This window comes from Polistes canadensis, unplaced genomic scaffold (assembly GCF_001313835.1).
Source record: "Polistes canadensis isolate GaletaPanama2010 unplaced genomic scaffold, ASM131383v1 scaffold_164, whole genome shotgun sequence".
In the NCBI taxonomy this organism is placed as follows: domain Eukaryota; kingdom Metazoa; phylum Arthropoda; class Insecta; order Hymenoptera; family Vespidae; genus Polistes; species Polistes canadensis.
Genome location: NW_014569711.1, coordinates 152,765 through 169,496, shown reverse-complemented (window position 1 = coordinate 169,496; position 16,732 = coordinate 152,765). Strand labels below are relative to the sequence as shown.

General features: G+C 32.4%; 4 protein-coding genes across 8 annotated transcripts in view; 2 read left to right on the top strand and 2 right to left on the bottom strand.

The window, feature by feature from the left end:
- Positions 1-71: 71 nt before the first annotated feature.
- On the bottom strand, positions 72-1,330 carry LOC106789077 (ribosomal RNA small subunit methyltransferase NEP1). The gene is made up of 4 exons (XM_014752917.1): positions 1,077-1,330; positions 686-929; positions 388-596; positions 72-297 (listed from the first exon to the last, which is right to left on the bottom strand). The coding sequence occupies exons 1-4, from the start codon at positions 1,218-1,220 to the stop codon at positions 184-186; spliced, it is 711 nt and encodes a 236-aa protein (XP_014608403.1). The 5' UTR covers positions 1,221-1,330; the 3' UTR covers positions 72-183.
- Positions 1,331-1,587: 257 nt separating this feature from the next.
- On the top strand, positions 1,588-4,967 carry LOC106789106 (kynurenine--oxoglutarate transaminase 3). 3 transcript variants are annotated; one of them, XM_014752989.1, is made up of 9 exons: positions 1,588-1,748; positions 2,004-2,036; positions 2,390-2,532; positions 2,606-2,756; positions 2,817-3,053; positions 3,178-3,421; positions 3,494-3,660; positions 3,747-4,097; positions 4,174-4,367. In XM_014752989.1, exons 3-9 carry the CDS (start codon positions 2,390-2,392, stop codon positions 4,231-4,233), a joined length of 1,353 nt encoding a protein of 450 aa, XP_014608475.1. In that variant the 5' UTR covers positions 1,588-1,748; positions 2,004-2,036; the 3' UTR covers positions 4,234-4,367. The 3 variants fall into 3 exon arrangements, 2 of the variants coding, with proteins under 2 accessions (XP_014608475.1, XP_014608474.1); XR_001381963.1 differs by lacking the exons at positions 1,588-1,748; positions 2,004-2,036 and adding exons at positions 2,051-2,282; positions 4,652-4,967 and having other exon boundaries at positions 4,174-4,573; XM_014752988.1 differs by lacking the exons at positions 1,588-1,748; positions 2,004-2,036 and adding an exon at positions 2,131-2,149.
- Positions 4,389-6,132, bottom strand: LOC106789107 (UPF0605 protein CG18335-like). The gene is made up of 7 exons (XM_014752990.1): positions 6,080-6,132; positions 5,827-5,965; positions 5,607-5,703; positions 5,372-5,547; positions 5,130-5,292; positions 4,537-4,774; positions 4,389-4,467 (listed from the first exon to the last, which is right to left on the bottom strand). The coding sequence occupies exons 1-7, from the start codon at positions 6,130-6,132 to the stop codon at positions 4,398-4,400; spliced, it is 936 nt and encodes a 311-aa protein (XP_014608476.1). The 3' UTR covers positions 4,389-4,397.
- A 1,063-nt stretch (positions 6,133-7,195) lies between these two features.
- LOC106789105 overlaps positions 7,196-16,732 on the top strand; it is a 20,105-nt gene continuing 10,568 nt past the window's right edge. Inside the window, exons 1-2 of one of the 3 annotated variants that reach the window (XM_014752985.1) lie at positions 7,196-7,343; positions 7,480-7,699. In XM_014752985.1, the coding sequence (XP_014608471.1) occupies positions 7,622-7,699 (78 nt within the window). In that variant the 5' untranslated portion in view covers positions 7,196-7,343; positions 7,480-7,621. Of the gene's footprint in view, positions 7,700-10,742; positions 11,403-16,732 lie in introns of those variants that run through there. The other 2 variants (XM_014752984.1, XM_014752983.1) reach the window with 2 other exon arrangements.

The window sequence follows — 16,732 nt, the reverse complement described above, 5'->3', positions numbered from 1 at the left end:
TATATTATACATATTTAGATTTATTTTTTCAAAATTTTCTTAAAAAAGATTCAAACTTTTCTTCCCAGGAAAGGATGTATAAAATATTACATTTAAACAATGTACACATGCCTTAACATTATGTGAAAATAATTCTCTATTATTTATATTTATTTATATTTTATTATATAATTAAATTATTTCTTAAACTATATTCCAAACTTCTTCAAAAGCGGTGCACAATTTACTGCATGTTACAGCACCCGAAAGAGGATAGTTGCTGATAGATATAGTATCTTCCGTATAATCTGTTGTTACCTAGTAAGTACGCAAAGATCATGTTAGTTATAATAATAAATAAATATAAGGATTCATAATTAATGTCTTTAAGAGCAATATAATATTTACTTGTCCATGCGCCATTGCTCCTACAACTATAGCGATTGGTTCTTCGGTTGGCACTAATTCTCTAGGATTTTTTATTTTGTTCGAATTAAATGACATAAGAAGTTTTTTACAACCAACTGGGAGATGATTTGTACATGGATTTTTAATAACTTTTAATAACTTCATTGGTCCATCCGATGCTCTGACACTGTATTTGTGTAATAATTGTACTGTAACAAAGACGATACATATACTTTTTAATACCTAATCCTATATAAATAAAAAAACATTCAATTTTGTATGAAAGATAGGTTTATACCCATAAGACCAGCAAATCGTTTGAACGTTCTTGGTATCCTTGTTTGTGGATTGACTTCGATCAATACATTTTTTTCAGTATGTATATAAACTTGTAGAAGGCCTGCTCTATTTAAAGGACTATCCATCAACATTAGTAAACACTGATGTGTTATATCCGGTCTACACGAACCAGGTTCTCGATTATTCTTTTTCAATATGCTTAAATGGTCATCGCAATTCAGTAATTCAAAACTATTACCGACCTGTATTCAAATGAAAACATGTAGTTAAAAATATAGTAGAAAATATGTGTAATTATTAAAATTATAGTAGAAAGTGTGTGTTAATATTAATAAATCTTAACGAAGAATATTAAGAAATTAATAAAATGAATATTGAAGTAATCTTACCTTAACCGATTCTAATTGTGCATTTTCTAGAATAACAATAAGACGCTTTTCTTGATTTTTAATATGTGCTACATGAAGATGTTTAGGAGCAGGGTCATATTCAAAATCATCCTTTTCCTCACGATTTTTTCTTTTCTGACCCATTATTTGAAGAATTTAAAATTACAAAGTACAAATATTTATGTGGTGTACATCTCCATGCTGCTAAAAAGTGAGGCTAACCATAGTAAACTTTACACACTTACTACCTACTACTATCGATCTTGTACACTATCGAATTTTTTTCGATATTTCGATTTTTGCTTCGATAGTTCGATTTTTGCTTCGATTCGATATTTCCAATACCATCGTATTATCGGCATAGTGCACATAATATACACATGAAATACACTATACGATTATAAGAAAATATATAATCGGTGTGTTAATTATATTTTATTAATATAAGAGCCATAAAAATAACGTCGCGAAAAGTTTGACTTTTGCGAATGACAATTAAAATACGGTTTTATAAAATTTAATAAGATAACAGAGAACAAACTTATTTCTCATACAGTGAAATGTCTTTTCTTTAATTTCTCAACCAATCGTAGGAGAGAAAGGGTATCACGCGGTATATTAGAATATTTTTTCAAAATTTTATTTTCAGCAACTTGTTGCACAACTATATTTGTAAGCCATACTTAATCCAGTTATTCTGCATTACATGTATCCACTTTAGTAACGTAGCTTTTTAAGTAGACATTTTGATAATTCCACTAATAAGAAACATTTATATTCATTTAAAAACTATCGTTTCGTGGTAGATTTAAAAAATTACACTTCAATTTTAATCTATTGTTTAGAACTGTTTAGACGAGTATTTAAAGTTAATCGTACGGTACATATGTTATGTTAGTGTGAATATAATCTTAATTTTCCCGCCAGAATAAATACGACTGGTGTCATACGTACAATTATGTAAGTTTTATCAGAATTTCTAATTTGTTAAATTTTTTTTTGCAATTTACATTAATGTATTCTGTTTGTATATCAATTTGTTATTTATTCATTGTTGAACTACTTAAATTCAAGTACAGTTTTTGATATCTCAGTATATACATGTATATATACGTATATTTTCCTTGTAAATAATTGTGTATTATTAATTCCAATTAACAATCATAGTTAGATTTTATATTTACTTTATTCGAATATCACATTATGGTAATGTAAACATGAGAATTAAAAAATAGGAATAAAAAGTGTAATATAGGTTTCTTATATCATGTATGTCTAGAACTTTTTATCTGGAATATAAAATCTTTTTATAGATGTTAGCTAGAACAAGCATATGCAGAATAATAACCAAATTATCAACTTATACTAATACGCTCAGAAGTATTCAAAGCTATTCTGCTGTGATGTCGAAATTCGAATTACCAAGTCGTTTTAAGGGCAATGACAAATCTGTCTGGTAATTAACAAACACTTTATAAATTATTGAAATTATTTCAATTTAATATATATCTAAAACAACTTTTCCTTAGGGTTGAATATATTCAACTTGCTTTAAAGTATAAGCCATTAAACTTGGGTCAAGGTTTTCCAGACTTTCACGCCCCTGAAAGTATTACAAAAGCTTTAGCTTCTACCACAAACAGCTCAAATCCTCTTCTTCAACAATACACGCGAGGTTTTGTAAGTATTTTATAGATATGATACAAGTTGAGTACTTAAATATCAATTGAATTTTAACAGGGACATCCAAGATTAATCAACGCAATTGCAAAGTTATATTCTAAACTCTTAAAGCGTAAGTTGGATCCAAATAATGAAGTTCTTGTTACTGTTGGAGCTTATGAAGCATTATATACCGCATTACAAGGTCATACAAATGCAGGTGACGAGTGGATTATAATCGAACCATTTTATGATTGTTATGTTCCAATGGTTCGTATTGTTGGCGGTATTCCTAGATTCATACCCTTAAAACCGGTAAGTGAAATCGTAATAATAATAAAAGTTAAGGTGCAGTTTTATAAATAGATAAAGAAACTATTATTGCTTTTTGTATTGTGATTATATTAATGAATATTATTTTTTAATTTGTACCATATAGAAAAATACTAATGGTCCACTTAGTTCTGCCGATTGGACATTTGATAAGAAAGAATTGGAAAAGCTTTTTAATGAAAAAACAAAAGGAATTGTAATCAATACACCAAACAATCCTATCGGGAAAGTATATACATTGGATGAATTACAATTTATAGCAGATCTTGCCAAAAAGTGGAATACTCTTGTTGTGTCGGATGAAGTTTACGAGTGGATTGTTTATGGATCCAGTCAACATGTTAGAATAGGTGATAATTTGATTGACATAATAAAATTGCTGTAGTAATAAGATTTTAATAAGCATTTTATCATTTTTTTAGCATCATTACCTGGCATGTATGAGCGCACTATCACCATTGGATCTGCAGGCAAATCATTTAGTGTCACCGGTTGGAAAATAGGCTGGGCATATGGACCGGCAAATCTTTTGCACAACTTACAAATTGTACACCAAAATGTAGTTTATACTTGCTCGACTCCACTTCAAGTAATATATTATATAAATAATTATAAATTCTATTTATATACATGTGGATATAGTTATTAAACATATAAACAATATTTAATGAGTAGGAGGCTGTGGCACTTGGATTTGAAGAAGAAATGGAAAGATTTGATCAATCCAACTGTTACTTCTTCAGTTTACCAAAAGAATTATTACCAAAACGAGATTATATGGCTAAATTTCTTAGGGATGTGGGCATGTTGCCTACTGTCCCAGAAGGTGGTTACTTTATGATAGCCGATTGGACAGCTTTAGAGAAAAAGACTAAATTGGAAGAGGAAACGGATGATAATAGAGATTATAGATTTACTAAGTGGATGACTAAGAATGTTGGTCTTCAAGGTATTCCTGTATCCGCTTTCTATTCATCCGAACACAAACACTTAGCCGAGAACTTTGTACGATATTGCTTTATAAAGGTATTTAATTAATTGTAATTGCATATATAATAATGCATTATTTAAAACATACTGGTGGAATCGAATTTGTTTACAGAAAGACGAAAACTTGGAAAATGCAGCCAAAATTTTGATGGAATGGAAATCAAAATCATAATAACAAATCTCTCGTTTTATACATTTTTTAAAAATACTGTGAAATGAATAATTTTTGTTAAATATTTGATCATATGCGTAATTTGTATTTATATGTTTATATATGCGTAAATTGTACATGCTATTTATTACCCTTGCTTATCGATTAACTATGTTATTAGAAATTTATGTTGAAAAATCGCCGCGGAGCCATCTCTTTGCATCTTTGGTATCAGCACCAAATGTTTTACCAAATCTAAGAGAACATATATTTATTCAAGAAATTATAATGAATGAGAGAAAAAAAGATAAAGATTAAAATTACCTAAATGTCTGCCCGGGAACATGACCAAGATAATTAGGTAACAAACCAACGTGTTTATGATAAATTTCAGTCGATTGAATAAGAAGAGGGGGATCAGGTTTTGAAATTGTTACAGGTGCCCATTCGGTGCTTTGCCGATGTCGATAATTTGAAGTAAAATCACAAAGTGCACTATTGGTAGCAGGTACATTGGTTGCTCCAAAGTGTGCATATCCATATGGAATATGTCCAGCATATCCTTCATTGACAAAAAATTAATATCACTCGTTTTGCCAAAAAATTGTAATTGCAATTTTTTTTACGCACTTCTGACGGTTTGTCTAATGAAAGAATAACGCGTTCGACTCTCGCTACTCGTAAGAGTCATCTTGCAATTACAACACACATACGAATGTAAATATAGTAATAATTATAAATTTGATTTTAAGATAGGATTTGTCTAAACTAATTATTATGAACCATAGAAACGGTAAAAATCGCAGATCGAAACAGCCGAATTACGCTAATTTTTATTCGAATTCAAATTGGATGAAAAATTTCAATTTTGTTCTCATTCTTTTTTTTTTTTTTTATATATATATAACAATACTTGCCGCTAATAAAATATTTTGTAGGGTTGGCATTATCCATAAAGTAAGGGGAAGGAGCATGATCTCGTGGAACTTCGTATTGTTCATCGACCGGCAAGTTTCTCATAACTCCGACGCAATCGGGACGAACGGTGATCATAGGTAATTTAAATTGACTTTCGATTAGCTAAATAATCAATTGTTGCAAATAAAAATTTGGATCTATGTATATATATATATATATGTCAATGAAAGTTTGACGTTACCAAACGATCTTTTAAATTTCGCGGTTCACTTCTTCCGCTTTGTAAAGCAATTACTGTTTCGAGTTGATTAAGTGCCTCTTTATTTTTAATTTGTTGCCTTTCAAATTCGGCTAATCCTTCGGTAGCGAGTACCGTGTATCTTTGTCCGCAATTTGCATTGAAATTTGGTACAAAACCTGTTGCAAGGATTGAAATAATTGATTTTTATCGTTCGACCATCGAAACACGCAAATACCTTCGTAGCCTGGAATAGTCGGATGAACATAAATGGGATCTGTTCTTTTGAATCGCGAATTGACGATGTCTATGTCATTTTTAGGAGGTCTGCTCACCTATATGCGTATTTTTTTTTTTGGAATTTAATGTTTACTCTTACTAATACAAATATAATAATATATAATATTAACAAGGGAAATGACACATTACATTGAATAAAAATACCGAGATAACTTTACTTGATAATCGTCGGTGGCACGATTCGATAAAACAAGTGTTTCCGAATGATTCACGCAAGGATCGAGAAGAAGTTTATGGGTGAGACTTCCATAAGTTTCTCCGCATCGATAACGATATTGAGGAGAAAAACCGGTATATCTAAGAGAAATATAAATCATTCGATTATTTCTTCGCTAATCTTATTTTTGTGGAAAATATTTTTCCTTTCTCTCTGTTTCTTTTTCTTTTTCTTTCGAGGTTAACGACTCTTACCCTGGTATTAAATGTGGTTCTGGTGTATTTAACAATTCTACGCCAACGGTCATATTCGTAGATTTTTCTTTTTTCTTTTGCAAATGTTTCAATCAAATTAATTCTAATTTATTTTAACTGGAATTTAAAATGTTGTGTATTTTTTTTTTTTTTCTACATGTTATCCGACATTTATCGATGCACCCATCAATTTTCTAACGGCGTCGTCATAACTACATTTTGTTATTACGTTTTATATAAAAAAGGGTGCGAAGATTTTTTTGGTCAAGTTTTCACGAAAATCATAGCACGTTTCAAGAGCGTTTTATTGTTAAGTCCACGAACGTGAATCATGCTCTGTCATGTTTTTTTTTCTTTTCTTTTTTTTTTTTTTTTGCACATTGAGAATAGTCAATTTTTAATTGACGACGGTGGAAATAAACTAACTAAATAGTATAATTATCTTCTTAGACATCCTGTTTCACGGTTGCTATTGCCACGACTGAAGAATCAAACCGGTTTGATTTTGTCACGACTGATTGTGAGTCGTGGAGGTGTTGACACCGTAGGCAATCCTTGCGATAGCATGTTCATACGAGTCTTTTAGTCCACGAAAGCATAATTCACATCTTCAATCTTCACGTGATAATATTTTCCATATTTTAATTTATCCCTTGATATCACGCATCGAAAATATAAACTTGACTAAAGATACAATTACAAATTTTCCTTTATCGATTAAAGTTGATTATCAAAATTGTTTGAAGGTGTTCTTTAATATTTTATTACAAAAGAAAAATAAAAAAAAGAAAAGAAAAGAAAACGAATCATGTGATTTTGGATTGGCAAGCAAATATAAGCACCAATTCGAATTTTTTTTAACAATTTTCGATGAACAACGAATTTAATGAATTACTTAAATAATTCATTGCCAAGAGAGGGTGACCACCATACGTATAAATACATAGAATAAAAAGAGGGAGAGAGAAATAAAGGGGGTGGGGAGGGGAAGAGGGTATATTCATTGACAGAGTAGGGAGGATACGTTGCGTGCACAAATGGGAGAAGTTGTGGGAGCAACGTTTCGCTTTCCAGTTTTCGTAGGACTACGGACATGAAAAGAACTTATAAATAGTTGCTTTTATGTATTTTTTAATCATTTTATAGTAAAGATTATCAAATTGTACACAAAAATAATCGACAATTTTTAAAGTAAACGATTATTTTCGCAAACGCATTAGTAGAAAAAAACAAATAAATAACAAGAAATCGTGTAAACTTAAAGGTTCATATTATTAATTGTTACGATCGATGAAATAAAATCATTAATCGTCGATCTATTTCGATCTTATCTGATAGATATTGTTCGAAGAATCGTGTTTACGTTACGAGGATTGACTTTTATTTCTCATTTCATTCAGATCGAAATCGTAAGTCGCTAATAATCGAGTCTTGGATCAATACTGTGTGAACAATAAGTAAATAATGCGTTAAGAGTATAGACAATGAGTCGTAAGTTTAGTGATGCAAAAGGCACGATGGGAATAATTTTATGCGAGAGACATGTGGCCTCGTCGAGAAACGAATTCCATCTTCTACGTGGATTCGGATTACGAATCCATCGGTTTTACCAATGCCAAGGTAAACAGAATTTCATATTTTTTTTATATTATTTAAATAATAATACATTATATATATATATATATTTAATATTTATTTCTTTATGTTTATAATAATTTTATTGCATATATATAAATTGATAGATTCATATAAAAATATATATGGGAGGGAACGCGTTCTATTTTCATTTATTATCACCTCACGCATGATTTTTTTTAATCTTCTTATCTCTTATAATTGTTCCCATCAACTGTGATAACGTATGCAAACATACACACATGCAATGTAATTGTTAATAATAATATATAGAAAAATATTGTAATATTAAGATTTAGAGAAAACGATTTAATCATATGCATTTTCTCGCGAGACATCTAATATACATTTGTTGAAATGAAATTACGTGAAACTCTACGTATCGCTTTCCACACATTGTGAAAGGTATAGAAAAAAAAAACATTACTTCCCCTCCGTTTGTAGATAACGAAAGAACGTTGGAGAAGGTAACTTTTCGAAGTAACACACTCGTGCAACGGTTCGCCGAATTCGTGAAAATCGCATGTGTGTGTGTGTATATGATCGTTTTGATTATCATCTTGGATAAGCAACAACCCCCACCCTTCCCCTCCCCCTAATTACATCATTCGTTTAATACTTACAATTAATGAAACATTACATAGATCGTTAAATTGCGTTCTAACTCGTTAACACTAATAGATAAGAAAATAAAATCTTGATTTATATCAAGCAGGAAGATTGTAACCGACTATCGAGATAACGATCCTTAGGCTTGAAGAATTGACCAGGTACGGCTTGGGGGAAGGGGGATGGAGAGGGGGAGGAGGAAGGGGGATCAGATAGAAACGATTGTTCACGTCTTTGTTTATTCACACAATCACTTCTTTCTTGATTTTGTTGTTCTTGTTGTTCTCTTAGCACGCGTGTCGGAGGAATAATAATAAAATGTTTTCTCATCTTTTTCTACCCTCGCGTTTTTTGACTCTTTGTTTAACGAGAATCATGAGCTTCTACAACTACTACGACCGGAAATGTTATTATCACGTATAGTGCGTTGCCAACCATGGGTGTAGTAGCACGTATTTATTTCTATGGGGAGTGGGGAGGGGGGGTACGAGAATAATCACGTAAGCACAATTTAACCTCTCGCATTTTCTGAATCCTTTTTGTGATAAATCGGTGCTCCACAAGTTTCAACCTTAAGAGTTAAGTTAGGTAGTTAGATGGGTAGGTAAGTAGGTAGGTAGGTAGGCAGGTAGGTAGGCAGGTAGGAAGATAGGTAGGTAGGTAGGTAGATAGATAACTAGTTGGGTTGTTGTGTAGCTATACTAGCTTACAGTCGTGTATTCGTCGCGTGCGATTTCTAGTTTACGGTCTCTGGGTATTTATTTTCTTATTCTCTACATTTCACTAACAGCATTCCAAGCACCCGCACTTTTTCAACGTACATATTTCATCCTGTCACGATCGTCGCATTTTCGCAATAGTTATATTCTGGATAAGAGGAATACTTTATAATATAATACATTCTCATATATACGAAAAGAAATATAATAGCAGTTAGTCTTAAAAAAAAAAACCATCAACTTTTATAATACACATATGCCTTATATGAATAATCCTTTGCACTCGAAAAGATTATTCTTTGTTACAACTCGGTTTAACACGATAATTCCGATAAACTCAGTTAAAAAGGATTTGCGAAATTTGCTCCGAAGGAATAAAATCTGACGAAAGATTGGGACGTCTTTCCACATATTACTTACGATACTTGCATCATGGAAATTGCTTTATATAATAACACACAAAACAACGATATAGAGTTTAATGTTTAACGAATGTCCTTTTTTGAAATCATTTGAAGATACTTGTAAGAAATTCAACAAATATCCGGAAAATCGTCTGGAGTTGCTGATTCGTTCGAACGAAAAAGGCTTCGAGTACAAAGGGTTAATAAACGAAGACAAAAAATTCTATAGAAGAAACCTCTAAGCCCATTATCCTGAATAAAGGGGGGGAGTGGAGTGGGGGGTGGGAGGGTGCTCAAATGATGTACTAACGGTCTTACGAAATCACGCACAACAAGCGTACCTTACCTTACCTTACTCATTTTGCTATCCCTTTGTAAAGAGGCGCACGTGCTCTCGTCACCTCGGTGTGCACATACGAGATACGTGACTTTCATTGTATGGTTATTCACCATAAAGGCGCACACAGGAAAAAAAGCACGATCCAGCTGCGTAACTAGAAAGAAAATAGTCGAGTTTACTTACTCTTTTCTTCTATGTGTGTGTGTGTGTGTTTTTTTTTTTTTATCCTTTTTCTTCTTCTTTTTACGAGGCTAATGTCCCGACGTTGTGATTAAGCTTCTGTCTGTGTTGGATTATACTTCTCTTGCATGGCACGTTATACGGGCGCTTTTACGCCATGGGGGAACAAAAGGAGGAAGCCGTTTACGTATACGCGAAGTCGTTACACACGAAATACGAACGACTTATCTTTTCATTTTTATTTCATTCTCTGACTCACCGTGCCTGGTACCTTGAGCACGTGCCTGATAGATCTTTTACGATTATTTCTCTTTCTAATATTTACATCAAAACCCTTTTCAATTTAATTTTAACTTGCTTACCAACACTTATTCATTTATTTTCTTTTTCCTTTTCTCCTTTTCATGGTTTTTTTTTTAAATGTCGTCTTTATTTCCATTGAATAATAACGATCATTAAACTCTTTTCAATTAAATGTTTAATCGTATACGTACAAATTCGCGTTTAGTATACCTCAATAAAGGAATCAATATTTCTTTTTGTTTTTTTATCCCCTGTGTGTGGATAATTATTATAATTTTAATCTGGATTACATTGGGATTGGAAAATGATTCGAAATTAGTGGGAAATTGTTGCCGTTTTCGGAAACCAATGAGAACGGCTTGACGAGTATTTTTATTCCGTAGAAAAGTAAAGGGTTGGAGTATGAAGGAAAAGAGAAGGGGTAGTGTAAGAGGGAGGAAGGAAGGAAGGAAGGATCGGTGTAGGAAAGAGGAGGGAGAAAAGAAAGACAGAGAAGGCAGGGAGCTTTCACGAGAGGCACGAGCTATCAGTATCGTTCGACGTTTTGCCAGCTGCGTTTCGTCATTACTTTTAAAAGTTCTTCTAAAAAATTATTATTACTGTTAATATTATAAAAAATTTTGTCTATTTTACTTTGGATTAAATTATTATACGAGAACAAATTAATTCGACGTGGGAGTCAGTGATTTTTTGTTATTATCGGTGTGTATATATTTTATTAAAAATAATTTATAAAAAGAAAAACGAAATATATATTTTTCTTGGCAATCATCGTATAATCGTGTTATTGTGATTTGTGTTGCTATATCCTATTAATAGTATCGATCTTTATAATCTGAGAGAAGATCTCATCGATTAAATTAGATGAATTAAATGTGTACGCGTGCCAGGTATCAAGAACACGTGTTCGAATATCGCGACAGACTTTTTCTAAATTGTGTTGACAAACGTGTTTGAAAATGCTCTCCTCGAGATCTCGTTGAGATTTGATCAATAAGATCAATAAAATAAAAGGATCGAAGGAATAGAAATTAATCATCCGTGTCCGCATGATCGTCTCGACGATAATTTCGAGCGTGACGGCTTTCCATCGTCGACACTCGCACGATGCAGGACGAAATGCCGAATTGAAGGTGAGTTAACAATAAATATACATATCTTCGTTATATCGCATAAATAATTTTATTTCGTTACGAGATCGTTGCGTTAAAACGAACAAAATCATTATTCGATATCATCCAAGTCAGGGAGTACTCGACTAACAGAGGACCGGTTATCCTCGGAGATTAAATTACTTCATTGATTATGATAAAGAAAATAACAACAACAACAAACCAAAGAAATAAAACAATACAGATAACCCCTTATCCAAAGCTTCTTCTTACCGGTCTATTCTTTTTTTCCTTTCTATGAAGCTTTCCCTTTTTTTTTCTTTTTTTTCTTTCTCAATGATAAGATACTTACGTTTGGGTAACTCGAAGTTTTAATGATTTGACGAAGGAATGAGCGAATCATTCGTAAGTTCAAGGAGTCAATGAAACGCAAACGGAAACCGGTCGACGGGTGGTCGAGAGAAGAGCCGCTCTGGATCTGCTCTTTGATCCATCTTCCTGCTTCTCCCCTTTTTAAAAGAGAAACAAAGATATATACAGACAGACGGAGAACAAAAGAAAATAAAATCAAGAGAGAGAGAGAAAATGCCGGGGGAGATTTCGAATCGTTAATTGAGATCGTGCAACTCGTTGTAGCCAACTATTATACCGTTAGTGTATCGGCTAGTTTTTCTTTTCTTTTTATTTAATCTTATATTAGATATATTACTATATTATTATTACTATTACTAATACTATCATACAATCATAATTATAATATTATAATCCAGCATCGATCTATCACGTGTATATTTCTATTTGCATATGTACATGCAACTTATGTAATTATGAAAGTTTAAAATTGTATAAGATATTATATTATAGTATCGTTGGATAGCAATATCGTGTTTCATTTTTCATCATATTATATTATCAATTGAATTTTGAATTTGTAATATTTTATATAACTCCAAAGAGAGAGAGAGAGAGAGAGAAAATCATTATCTTTTAATATATTATAATATATTTAACGTATATAATCGTGTACAATAAATTTGTAAGAGGGTTCTATTAATTTAGCAAAACCGTTATCCATTATTACACAACATGACGTTGGACCACGTACAACATTTAGCTTAATTAAGAACAATTAAAAGTAACCAACGAACTGAGCATTCTTTAATTGGCACGCAAACGTATACACACATTCATTCAAACTTTGAATGCAAGAAGACTTATAGCAATGAGTTGATTATGCATTACGTTTATTCCTACAAAATGATGACTTATTATTTAACGATTAAACGTCAATCGATTTATAGAGATTTAAGTAAGACTCGAAAAAAAAAAAGAATAGAAGATAAAAGAAGCATGAAATTTGTTCGGTTTCGGTACTCTTTCGAGGGAGTTGAAATTAGTACGCATGGCACGGTCACCTGTAAGCCTTTTGAATCGTTCTCGTAAAACAGGTTTATCGCATAAACGAGGATGGATAATAGCGTGCGAAGCGACCGTTACGCGTTTACCCAGGTTTTTCGCAAAATTTGTCGTCTTCTCACGCGAACGGACCTTCCGGACGCGCGGATTTACTGTTTCCTTCTTAAAAAGCTTTTAGTTCTATTCATTTTTCCTCGGGGCGGGGGGGGGGTTTGTTAAATGAACGACTAGGGTGGATTATGCAGATCTTAAGGACAATGTTGTTCGTAGAGAAAAAAAGAAAAAAAAAGAAAACAGAGGAATACGCGAAGGTTGTTGGTTTAAGATCTTTAACTTTGTAGAATTTCCGTATAGTAAAGTAAATTTCTCTTCGAGAAAAGCATGAATGAATGAACGAATGAATGAATGGGTCATTGAAGAGGGACGTGTCATCTGCGAACGTCCGCGTGACTAAACGAGTTTATGAGTTGGTAGATTGGGATTAAAACGTACGATGGATGGGTTCTCGGTATCGTTAATTACGACCTTCGATCTATTTATTCGATGCAATTTCATATAATAAATTATAAATAGAAGTAGGGGAAACTTTTTGAATGTGTGTATTAACGGATCAAATGAAATTGATGGCAGCCAATTCACAAAGCACACAAGACAATTATAGAAAACATTCTAAGAAAAGAATTGACAAAAAAATCTATAATTCTATGACGATTAGGTAAACAAACAATTGTAATTTGAAATCGTTCGAATATCATTGTAATAAAATTATCGAAGAAAAAAGTAAGATAGTTCAGGTGTAAGAAGGAGGAATGACGAGGAGAAGGTTTTTCCTCGATAATTGAAGAGAGGAGTCACTTCTCCTCGAGCACATGGGGAAGGAAGCAGCACACGCGTGTGTCAACAGTTGTTAGCCACGTGGATACCGGCGAGTGTAAAAGTGAGACACGAAAGAGCACGCGCGAATCTACTAACGCAATATTACTCTCGTGTGTGAGCTTATATTCGTGCTACCAACTTCTGTTAGCCTGGTAGAGTAACGATCAAGACGTTTGCGCAAATCGTTTAAACGTTTCTTCAAATTCTGTAAAAGACGGAGAGAAAGAAGGGTTCGTCAAATAATGTCAATTATTTTATTAGTAATATTATACACCTTATGCTATATATATATATATATATATATATATATCTCTTTGTTATTATTTTATATTTAAATCTATCGGTGTGTGTATGTATACTTTACATTAGTAATATTTTATTGAAAAATTTTAAGTTAATTTTTCAATTTCTTTACTAATCTTCATTACGTATCGATAGTTTAACGATAATAAAGCTGAAGCTGACATCATTGAGAAGTATCTCATACCAGAAAGATGTAATTGCATCCAATGGCGACGTCTGTCTCATCGTTTATGCAACGTAATAGCCTAATATACTACAACGATCTAATTCGCGTTATGCAAAAGCACAGATTTACGAGTGAAACCGGACACCTCTTACAAGGGAAGAACCGAGTTAACGGGATACTGTTGTTTCATTTTAATTTGACTACTTTGTTATCTGTTGCTCGAAAATAATTTTTGTATATTTTACTTCTGATAGAATTTTAAAAACAACATTTCTACATTTTTGTTATCCCTCCATTTCTATGTACTTATAATATATTAAGTAGATAAAATAATATTAGAGCTTGCGCATACATTTGCAGAACAAAGAGACGCCTACGCCAGCGCAAAACCGGACGGCTGAAAACTTTCTTTAGAAATATATGCGTAAGAGCGTTCTCTATTGTCACGGCGATCGAGTTCAAGGGCGTTGGCCCCGTACTCGATTCGATTCCAATTCGCCATTTTATCTTTTCCTTTTTCTTTCTTTTTTTATTATCATTATCATTAAATAGATCATTCATCGTGTCTATCGACGTATACTTGATCGAATCGAAAAACCCTACAGTTATTTCTTCACAAAGAGTAATAAGAATATTTAACGTAATACTATTTGTCTTATCAATTTCCCACGATTCTCTTCTTTGAATATCGTAAAACCATAATTATGCATTTTTTAATTTACATCCCTATAAATTGAATTACTACATATAGACCCTAATATATAATAATATTTGTTTATAAATAAAATAATTTAGATAAACAATTAGGGATACAAATTGCATATAACATTGATTAATATTAAACATAAAATATGTTGATTTATATTCGAGATGAGAAATCGTATTATTTATAAATTGGGAAAATAAAACCAAAAATATCAATGCATCGATGATGATCGAAATAAAATTTAGGCGAAATAGGAAGACGATGATCACGGATGATCACTATAACAGTCAATCTGTTAACAAGGCAAGCAAAGTGAGAAGAAGGTGTGCACGCAAAAGTGTCAGGGTTTGCAAAGAAGACTTGCGTCGTGCGGCTTTCCATCGTCGTTGATACCATCGTTTATTATCGTCGTTTCTCGTCATAGTCTTCGTCTTCGTCTTCCACTTCCTCTTGGTCGTTGTTGTTGTGTTGTCGTCGTGTCGTCGTCGTCGTCGTCGTCGTCGTCGTCGTTAACTGGCGCAGACGTAATGCCACGCGTGTATCCGGAGAACAGAATGCGAGTGGCACGCGCGCAAACTAACAAACCTGAGTTCGCGGTATGCGCATCATCGATAAACGCGGACATTTTCGACTAATCGATCATCGAAAGATCCTATCGAAACATTTTCAAATAATCCGCACACATTATCCAGTTAAAATATCTAAATACAAAAACAAACGAATTATCTCGTATGTTGTTGTTGTTGTTCCTCTCCCCACTTTGATTTATTCAGAATCATTGATCGAATCAATTATTTAAAATTGATTTAGTTAAAATCAGACACACACTGGAATCAATATTTTTGATAATTCATTTTATTGTCTATATTACTCGTAAATCTATTCTATATGAAATTTATTTCCAATTGTATTTTTATCGATCAAATTCTCTTACGGTAATTATACTTTCGAGCGCGTACTCGAAAGTGGGTCTTGGCTCGTAAAAGTTTGCCATGCCCCGATTTACATTTTATCGTAATCAATACACGCAAGATAACATTGCCAAATATAATTTTTTACATTTTTCTAAAATAGGAAAGTTAAATATATATATATATGAATATAAATATTTGTTTAGAAAATATGATAGAACGAAAAAGAAAGAAAGAAAGAAAAAAATAAATAAAGAAATAAATAAAGAAATAGCAAGAAGTAACTTTCGCTCCATATCGGTTGTAATTGCGAAAACTAGGTCCGTCGTTTGTATTTTTGTCGTGCGTTCTCCACGCTCCGCTGCGTCACTCTTTTCCTCTCCCTTTTCCTCGCCCTCGCCCTCGCCCTCTCTTCATGGATATAATAATCTAGCAAGAAAAGGTAACGCTTGCATATAAACTCTCGAGCATGCGTTATATTTCGCTTATAACGCATATGTTCGCTAAAATCCGCCTTGAACTTTCTTCGAAAGTTTCACATTTTTGTCCAATTCGTTGAAACATGAAATATCTAAGTAATACGCAATTTATTTACATGTTGTATTTACACGCTTTAACAGACACGCGAATAAAATTAGCGTATTTCGTGTTCGATTGGAAAGAAGTAGGTCGACGTCTTAATATTTCTTTTGTTACCGCATTCCATTCTATCTAATTTTAATCTAATGAAATTATCAACCTCGTTATATTTTTATCTAATTTCAATAAACGGCTCAATGCGAAATGATATAATCACGTAATTAAGATAAATACACGTAGACCAATATCAAAAAGAATAAGCCTGATAATAAAACTAATTCGATACGCGATCGTTATGTTTGACTATTTATTTTAGAAATTGTTAACAAACTTCTCGATTGAATCGCGTTAGGTATATTTTTTTTCTTTTTTTTTTTTTTTTTTTTTTTTTTTT

Coding starts and splice junctions, on each gene's coding strand:
- LOC106789106 (XM_014752989.1), top strand. CDS start 2,390: ATGTTAGCTAGAACAAGCATATGCAGAATAATAACCAAATTATCAACT. Junction 2,757..2,816: donor AACAATACACGCGAGGTTTT/GTAAGTATTTTA, acceptor GAATTTTAACAG/GGACATCCAAGATTAATCAA. Junction 4,098..4,173: donor TACGATATTGCTTTATAAAG/GTATTTAATTAA, acceptor ATTTGTTTACAG/AAAGACGAAAACTTGGAAAA.
- LOC106789077 (XM_014752917.1), bottom strand. CDS start 1,220: ATGGGTCAGAAAAGAAAAAATCGTGAGGAAAAGGATGATTTTGAATAT. Junction 597..685: donor ACGATTTGCTGGTCTTATGG/GTATAAACCTAT, acceptor TCTTTGTTACAG/TACAATTATTACACAAATAC. Junction 298..387: donor GAGCAATGGCGCATGGACAA/GTAAATATTATA, acceptor CGTACTTACTAG/GTAACAACAGATTATACGGA.
- LOC106789107 (XM_014752990.1), bottom strand. CDS start 6,132: ATGACCGTTGGCGTAGAATTGTTAAATACACCAGAACCACATTTAATA. Junction 4,775..5,129: donor TACAAAATATTTTATTAGCG/GCAAGTATTGTT, acceptor TTGTCAATGAAG/GATATGCTGGACATATTCCA. Junction 4,468..4,536: donor GTTCCCGGGCAGACATTTAG/GTAATTTTAATC, acceptor ATGTTCTCTTAG/ATTTGGTAAAACATTTGGTG.